Consider the following 9,059-nt stretch of genomic DNA (forward strand, 5'->3'; position numbering starts at 1 on the left):
TTGCTGGTGACACTGTCTGTGATTTATTTAGAATTCAAGGCACACTTAACCAGCATGGCTACCACAGCATTCTGCATCAATACGCCATCCCATCTGGTTTGTGCTTAGTGGGACTGTCATTTGTTTTTCAACAGGACAATGACCCAAAACACCCCTCCAGGCTGTGTAGGGGCTATTTGACCAAGAAGGAGAGTGATGGAATGCTGCATCAGATGACCTGGCCTTCACAATCACCCAACCTCTACCCAATTGAGATGGTTTGGGATGAGTTGGACCGCAGAGTGAAGGAAAAGTACTCAGCATATGTGGGAACTCCTTCAAGACTGTTGGAAAAGCATTCCAGGTGAAGCTGGTTGAGAGAGTGCCAAGAGTGTGCAAAGCTGTTATGAAGGCAAAGGGTGGCTACTTTGAAAACTTTGAAGTGCTCAGCATATGTGGTAACTCTTTCAAGACGGTTGGAAAAGCATAAGAATGTAAATGCGAGCATAAGAGCGAGGGAAAAAGTGGCACTACCGTCCCCTGTGCCACCCCCAAAAAAAACACACAACCCCTCCCCAGTAACGTCCCTAAGTACACAGGCGTGAATTACTCTGCTTGATTGAATTCAATTAAATACAACTTCATTTTGAAATTCTTTAGTAATTACAAGTATTATTGGTTTAAATTATAGTTATGAAACATAACATCTTACTACTGCATATTATCATCATGTGAGACATTTACTGTGATGAGTTATGCCTATAATTGTATCCATCATTATGCGGAACTATTGCGCTTTCTACTACAGGTTGTGTGGAAGAATTTACAGAGCAGACTCGACCCAGTTTCCTGCTTGACTTACATCTCCAGGAAAGAACAACAGTGGTAAGTGTTAATTTATTTGGTTATGCTAAAAACTGGCAAATATTTTACTTTCCCGAAAGTAAGAAATCGAAATAAGTCTTATCACTCATTGCCAGGTGGTTGCTCTTGACACGGAATAAAAAGGGAACTTCAAACAAGTTAAAATTCAGAGGCCTGCCTGCTAGCATCGACAGCTAGCTAGCCTGCGAGCTAACGTCATGTGACTGATTGCAAGCTTATGTCTGATAATGACAGCAATATGTCAACTTGCTTGCTAGATGTTGGGACCGTTATTTATTATTTATACATCGTTAGTCAGATGGTACTAACTGCTAATAGTTTTACTGTTTCCTGCTCCTAGCTAGGTGTAACTAGTCACACTGATAGACAGCTACTGGTGCTAGCTAACCAACGTCATATAAACACAGGCGCTGTTGGTAGTTAAAGATATTCTTATGTCACGTATTGTACAGTCACTCGACCTTTGATCATTTTGTTTTCTTGTGTTTGTTGGATTGCATTGAGCTGCAAAGTTGTATTGGTGACAGTTTAAGTTGGTGGGTCTTCCGATGTATGCTTGTAAGCTGGCTAGATTACCTGCAAGAGATGTGCTATCCAACCAGGTACAAGACATGAATAGAAAACATATCACACAAAATTCTAAAGTCTTTCTCCCAACCCTCCTTCAAAGCAAACCCCACTAACAAAGAACAACTGGAGCCCAGGGTGAGCAAGTTGATGTGCGATGATTTGTAGAGTCAGACCCAGTTGTATGCATAGGGAGAAGAGTGTGTCAGTTGTTATCTGACATGTATTTTATGCAGCAGGTGGAGGGATGAGCCTCTTCCCTGTGATTGGCACAGGTGTGCCGGAAGCAGCCAATGGGGTGGATACACCAGCCTCCCCTGGATTGTGTAATGTGAATGGCCCGTACACAAACGCCCCTAATACCCCTGCACAGCTCCTGAAGTTTGGGGGTAGGGTGCCCTGTCCTGGGCAGGGATCCCTTGATGAGACTGAGAACTGTGTGGATGGGGAGAGCGCATGCGATGGACAAGAAAACCCCATAGACACTTCTCACAACTCCACGTCCCATTCAGACACACAGCAACACACCGACACGTTCCCAGCCCACCCCTCCCTCCCCACTGCCACATGCACAGCAGACACAGAGCCAGACCCACACGAGCCCCCCAAAGACATGTCCCTCACTGGACCCTCCCAAACAGGTATGCCCCTAAACGAGACTCTGTCTGGAGACTGGCAGCACACAGACACTTCATCCAAAGACACAGCCCCAGAGGGGGACACTCACAGCGCAGACAAAAAGCAGTCCGAGACAAAGCACACAGAGCCTTCTAGCTGCTGTGCTGCAGAAACAGAGGAGGAAAAGGAGGTGGAAGAGGAGTGTGAAAAGGATGGCAAGGAGCAGCATGCAGGAAACACACAGGCTGAAGTCTCAGCTGAGGTGAGTTTGCCATACTGACTGCTACTGCTCCTGTACATAATTGTTCATGTTAAAGTGCCAGAGCCAACAGCTCAAGAATAGTACTTAATTACATTTACATTTGAGTCATTTATCAGACACACGTCTAATTGTATTTGTCACATGCCTTGAATACAACAGGTGTAGACTTTACCGTGAAATACTTACTTACAAGCCATTAACCAACAATGTAGTTAAAGAAATAGTGAATAAAATATTTACTAAATAAACAAAAGTTTTAAAAAAATGATTTAATCAAACGGTAACACAAATGTACGTAACAATAACGAGGCTTTATACAGGGGGTACCGAGTCAATGTGCGGGGGTACAGGTTAGTCGAGGTAATTTGTAGAGTGACTATCCATATAAACTCAGCAAAAAAAAGAAACGTCCCTTTTTCAGGACCCTGTCTTACAAAGATAATTTGTAAAAATCCAAATAACTTCACAGATCTTCATTGTAAAGGGTTTAAGCACAGTTTTCAATGCTTGATAAATGAACATGCACCTGTGGAACGGTCGTTAAGATACTAACAGCTTACAGACGGTAGGCAATTAAGGTCACAGTTATGAAAACTTAGGACACTAGAGGCCTTTCTATTGACTCTGAAAAACACCAAAAGAAAGATGCCCAGGGTCCCTGCTCATCTGTGTGACCGTGCCTTCGGCATGCTGCAAGGAGGCATGAGGACTGCAGATGTGGCCCGGGCAATAAATTGCAATGTCCATACTGTGAGACGTCTTAAGACAGCGCTACAGGGAGACAGGGCGGACAGCTGATCGTCCTCGCAGTGGCAGACCACGTGTAACAACACCTGCACAGGATCGGTACATCCGAACATCACACCTGTGGGACAGGTACAGGATGGCAACAACAACTGCCCGAGTTACACCAGGAACGCACAATCCCTCCATCAGTGCTCAGACTGTCCGCAATAGGCTGAGAGAGGCTGGACTGAGGGCTTGTAGGCCTGTTGTAAGGCAGGTCCTCACCAGACATCACCGGCAACAACGTCACCTATGGGCACAAACCCACCGTCGCTGGACCAGACAGGACTGTCAAAAAATGCTCTTCACTGGCGAGTCATGGTTTTGTCTCACCAGGGGTGATGGTTGAATTCGCGTTTATCGTTGAAGGAATGAGCGTTACACCGAGGCCTGTACTCTGGAGCGGGATCAATTTGGAGGTGGAGGGTCCGTCATGGTCTGAGGCGGTGTGTCACAGCATCATCGGACTGAGCTTGTTGTCCTATTGAGTACGTCTGGGACCTGTTGGATCAGAGGGTGAGGGCTAGGGCCCCCCCCCCCAGAAATGGGAGCTTGCAGGTGCCTTGGTGGAAGAGTGGGGTAACATCTCACAGCAAGAACTGGCAAATCTGGTGCAGTCCATAAGGAGGAGATGCACTGCAGTACTTAATGCAGCTGGTGGCCACACCAGATACTGACTGTTACTTTTGATTTTAACCCCCCCCCCCCCCCCTCCTCCTTTGTTCAGGGACACATTATTCCATTTCTGTTAGTCACATGTCTGTGGAACTTGTTCAGTTTGTCTCGGTTGTTGAATCTTGTAATGTTCATTCAAATATTTACACATGTTAAGTTTGCTGAAAATAAACACAGTTGACAGTGAGAGGACGTTTCTTTTTTTGCTGAGTTTATAAAAACAGCGAGTAGCAGCAGTGTAAAAACAAAAGGGCTGGCCATTTGTCTGGGTGGCCATTTGATTAGTTTAGTTGTTCAGCAGTCTTATGGCTTGGGGGTAGAAGCTGTTAAGGAGATTTGGCTCTCCAGTACCGCTTGCTGTGCGGTAGCAGAGAGAACAGTCTATGACTAGGGTGGCTGGAGGCTGACAATTTGTTGGGCCTTCCTCTGACACAGCCTAGTATATAGGTCCTGGATGTCAGGAAGCTTGGCCCCAGTGATGTACTGGGCCGTACGCACTACCCTCTGTAGCGCCTTACGGTCGGATGCGGAGCAGTTGCCGTACCAGGCGGTAATGCATCCGATCAGGATGCTCTCGATAGTGCAGCTGTAGAACTTTTTGAGGATCTGGGGTCCTGATGGGGAAAAGGTGTTGTCGTGCCCGCTTCACAACTGTGTTTGGTGTGTTTGGACCACAATAGTTTGTTGGTGATGCGGATAGCAAGTAACTTGAAACTCTCGACCCGCTCCACTTCTGTCTTGTTGATGTTAATGGGGGCCTGTATGGCCGTCTTTTTCCTATAGTCCACAATCAGCTCCTTTGTCTTGCTCACATTGAGAGAGAGAGAGGTTGTTGTCCTGGCACCACACTGCCAGGTCTCTGACCTCCTCCCTATAGGCTGTCTCATCCTTGTCTGTAATCAGGCCTACCACTGTTGTCGTCAGCCAACTTAATGATGGTGTTGGAGTCGTGCTTGGCCATGCAGTCGTGGGTGGTGGGGGAACAGGGAGTACAGGAGGGGACTAAGCACGCACCTCTGAGGGGCCCCAGTGTTGAGGATCAGCGCGGCAGATGTGTTGTTGCCTTCCCTTACTGGCCTGTCAAAATCCAGGATCCAGTTGCAGAGGGAGGTGTTTAGTCCCAGGGTCCTTAGCTTTGTGGGCACTATGATGTTGAATGCTGAGCTGTAGTCAATGAACAGCATTCTAACATAGGTGTTCCTTTTGTCCAGGTGGGTTTAGGCAGTCACTGGGCATCCAGCTTGTGGGTGGGTTTCCCTTTTGTAGTCCAAAATAGTTTTCAAGCCCTGCCACATCCGACGAGCATCAGAGCTGGTGTAGTAGGATTACATTTTAGTCTTGTATTGACACTTTGCCTTTTTGATAGATCGTCTGAGGGCATAGCGGGATTTCTTATAAGTGTCCAGATTAGTGTCCCGCTCCTTGAAAGCGGAAGCTCTAGCCTTTAGCTCGGTGTGGATGTTGCCTGTAATTCATGGCGTCTGGTTGGGAAATATACGGTCACTGTGGGGACGATGTTGTCGATGCACTTATTGATGAAGCTGATGACTGAGGTGGTATACTCAATGCCATTGGACGAATCCCGGGAACATATTCCAGTCTGTGCTATCAAAACAGTCCTGTAGCGTAGCATCTGTGTCATCTGACCACTTCTGTATTGAACGAGTCACTGGTACTTCCTGCTTTCGTTTTTGCTTGTAAACAGGAATCAGGAGGATAGAGTTATGGTCAGATTTGCCAAATGGAGCATTTTCTTGTTTGCTTATGTCCTTTTTACAGCTCGTTGAGTGCGGTCTTAGTGCCGGCATCGGTTTGTGGTGGTAAATAGACTGCTACGAATAATATAGATAGTGTGGTCTACAGCTTATCATGAGGTATTCTACCTCGGGTGAGCAATAACTCAAAACTTGTTTAATATTAGACATCGCGGACCAGCAGTTATTGACAAATAGACACACACCCCCGCCCCTCGTCTTACCAGACGTAGCTGCTCTGTCCTGCCGAAAAACGGAGAAGCCAGCCAGGGTGACTTACAATTAGTGCATTCATCTTATGATAGCTGGATGAGACAATATATCACAATCGTAGCAAGTACATTTTCCCTCGATAAAGTAGTTATCAGCAAAGTGTATTTTGAATCCATTGAGCAGTGCAGCATATTCATATGTCCGGAGGATCTTGAGGATTGTCATATGTGTAAGACTGACACTTTCCGTCAGTTTACAGAGGAGCCCTCGGCAGCAGCTCCCAGCCCCAGCTCTGCCCCAGCCGAGGGGGGGGAGTCGTCAGGCAGCAGCCCTTGTCCGCCCCACGTCATGGCCCAGGTGCGCGTGCGGAACGTCCCAGAGCGGGAGCGCATCGTCCGGGGCATGCAGGACAGCAAGAGCCTGGACGAGATCAGCCAGGCATGCATCGGAGGGGCCCGGGGTGGGGGTCGGGGGGGCCAGCCAGAGGGCCGCAGGGCCACCATCTCCTCTGCCCTGGAGCTGGAGGGAACAGTCAGCCACGATGGGGACCTGACACACTTCATCTGCCGCAACCTGGAGCAGAAGATCAAGATGAGCTCCAAGCCCAGCCTGGACTGTGACTGCGACTGTGAGTACCAGCACCGGGGGCCGGCGGGGCCCGGGATGGGGGATTGGCTAATTAGTCATTAGGTACCAAACAGAATAAAAAATATTCAAACATTTTTTTTTTTAAGGACAAACAGGGAGACCATCTGAACTTGTCTAGTAAGACATTTCTGTTTTCTGTTGAAAAACATTTAGCTAACAGTGGGCCTGAATTACGACCCTGGTGATCAGTAAAATGGTAATCCACACAATGCCTTTTCTGGTGTTATTTCAGTGATACGTCAGTGTTTTGAAGTTGCAGTTGAAGACCGAGTTCCAAATCGAATCCATCCACCCTTCCCCTCTCTAGTGATTAGATTAGCACCCGCAGGAAGGGTGGAAGGACTCACACAGCAGTTTGGTTTGCTTTGCAGACTGTCGGTTAACGTAACTTCCGGTCTGTGTGCGTGCATGTTTCTTTTCTTTCTGTGTCCAGCGGACTGCTCGGGTTCCATCAGCAGCAGAGGCCGTGGGTCGTCGTCGCGGCGGCCGGCTGACATCCCTCCCATCGACCCTGCTGTCTTGGCGGACCTGCAGAGACACACAGAGGAAGTCGCCCACAGCGTGGAGCTAATGATGCGCAGCCTCAACGGAACCATCCAGAACGTACGTGAGCTCAGTTTGTTCACACCACACACACACACACACGTTTCTGTATTTAGTTCTGTATTACATTTGTACTGCTCTAGGGTTATTTATTGCTTGGATAACCTTGTCTACTATTACCTATTGATTAATTTTCCTTTCTTTAAGCGTTGCCCACAACGTCTGAAGAATTATCACTGTGAATCAATGTATATTTTGTTTGTGTGTCAATTAATCCCGCAATTGATTGGGTTGCCAGCTGGCAATTTTGACACGCAAATAAAATGTCATTAATTTATTCATTCACACACATACTCACTCAAATACTTCTGATCTCCCTTCTGTCCTTTTAGTAATGCTCTAATTGTAAGTTGCCTGGAATTCATGTGTCTGCGATATGCTGTATGTCTTTATCTGTGTGTGTCCAGATGACAGCGCTGAGTGTGGGCTACATCCAGACGTATAGAGACTCTGTGGACAGCCTGGGGGAGTCTGTGGACATGAGCATAAAGGTGAGAGAACAGATAGCTTGGCCAGACATGAATGGAAGGATGAGCAGTGAATACTGATCGACAGTCACAGATGCTTCTTGTCATAAGTATTATGTGCTGATTGTAGCGTGTGTGTTCATAGGGAATGTACACACTGATGGCGCGCTGTGAGGAGCTGGACCGCTCCATGCAGCCCATCCACACTCTGGCCGCCCAGATCCGGGACATCAAACGCACCCTGGATGCCCTGGAGGCCATCTGCAAGTAGCCCCTCTCCCACCCGGACTCTCTTACCTGGAAACCCCTCCCCGAGATCCTCTTCCACTGCAGACCCTTTTCTAACCTAACGACCCCCCTCCCTCCATACCGCCCTCCTGGAATCACTGCTACTAATCATGCTAGCTTCATGGATGATCCGCTCCTCCCCCTCACCCCTCCCCATGTAGACGTCATGCTTCAAACCCCTCCCCCACCCCGGTAATGCTCGCTCGGGCTAGGAGCCCCTCCCCCTGACAGAACTTGAAGGAAACGGAGCACTTGATGCTTCTCTTATTACCGTCCGACCCACCTGGTTCAGATTGTATTAACTGCTGCTGCCCACACGGGGGCACTCTCTCTCTCTCTCATATGGAGAGGGAGCTTTAGGAACAGATGAGATGGTTTAGATGTTAGTCACTTCTTAGGCAGGTTGCTTAAACTAGTGAGACGAGACACAGGTGAGGGTGTGGGGGTACATATGTTGTATAAATGGCAGTCCCTCCAGATGTCATGTTACATACCTGTTACCAACCGAAAGCCATTCCCTGCGGAGCTCTCCTCTCCGATCCCGAGATAATGTGTTGCGCTTTAGGAGACTGTGGTACCTTCTGTCATTTCACAGGTTGGCTGGTAGGTAGGTACTAAGTAGGTAGGCCTGTCTTAATATCGAACATATCTATTTTGCCTAAATAGTGTTTTCCATGGTGAGAGGTTGTGGACAGCCGTTACATGTAGTGCGCCGTTACTGGCTTGTACCATGAAGGACTTGAATGCTACCAGATGTCATCAGATCTGCAGAAGCCCCACCTAGATGAGAAGGCAGCACCCTCACACTGGATATACAGTGCCTTCGGAAAGTATTCAGACCCCTTGACTCTTCCTACATTTTGTTACGTTACAGCCTTATTCTAGAATTGACTAAATATTTTTTTCCCCTCATCAATCTACACAAAATACTATAATGACAAAGCAAAAAGAGGTTTTTCGATTTTTTTGCTAATTTAAAAATAAAGTTGGAGCACCTTTGGCAGCGATTACAGCATTGTGTCTTCCTGAGTATGACGCTTCAAGTTTGGCATACCTGTATTTGGGGAGTTTCTCCCATTCTCTGCAGATCCTCTCAAGCTCTGTCAGGTTGGATGGGGAGCGTTGCTGCACAGCTATTATCAGGTCTCTGCAGAGATGTATGATCGGGTTCAAGTCCGGGCTCTGGCTGGGCCACTCAAGGACATTGAGAAATGTCCGGAAGCCACTCATGTATTGTCTTGGCTGTTTGCTTAGGGTCGTTGTCCTGTTGGAAGGTGAACCTTCGCCCCAGTGTGAGGTTCTGAGCGCTCTGGA

The 9,059-nt window shown here is 47.7% G+C and overlaps 1 protein-coding gene across 1 annotated transcript; it reads left to right on the plus strand.

Moving 5' to 3' along the window:
* Positions 1-812: 812 nt before the first annotated feature.
* Positions 813-8,654, plus strand: LOC120058971 (BLOC-1-related complex subunit 6-like). Its single transcript, XM_039007726.1, has 6 exons — positions 813-864; positions 1,668-2,311; positions 5,992-6,367; positions 6,821-6,990; positions 7,398-7,481; positions 7,603-8,654. Exons 2-6 carry the CDS (start codon positions 1,679-1,681, stop codon positions 7,726-7,728), a joined length of 1,389 nt encoding a protein of 462 aa, XP_038863654.1. The 5' UTR covers positions 813-864; positions 1,668-1,678; the 3' UTR covers positions 7,729-8,654.
* Positions 8,655-9,059: the final 405 nt, after the last annotated feature.

The sequence above is a fragment of the Salvelinus namaycush genome, chromosome 14, assembly GCF_016432855.1.
Source record: "Salvelinus namaycush isolate Seneca chromosome 14, SaNama_1.0, whole genome shotgun sequence".
Lineage (NCBI taxonomy): Eukaryota > Metazoa > Chordata > Actinopteri > Salmoniformes > Salmonidae > Salvelinus > Salvelinus namaycush.

Coding starts and splice junctions, on each gene's coding strand:
- LOC120058971 (XM_039007726.1), top strand. CDS start 1,679: ATGAGCCTCTTCCCTGTGATTGGCACAGGTGTGCCGGAAGCAGCCAAT. Junction 6,368..6,820: donor CCTGGACTGTGACTGCGACT/GTGAGTACCAGC, acceptor TTCTGTGTCCAG/CGGACTGCTCGGGTTCCATC. Junction 7,482..7,602: donor CTGTGGACATGAGCATAAAG/GTGAGAGAACAG, acceptor GTGTGTTCATAG/GGAATGTACACACTGATGGC.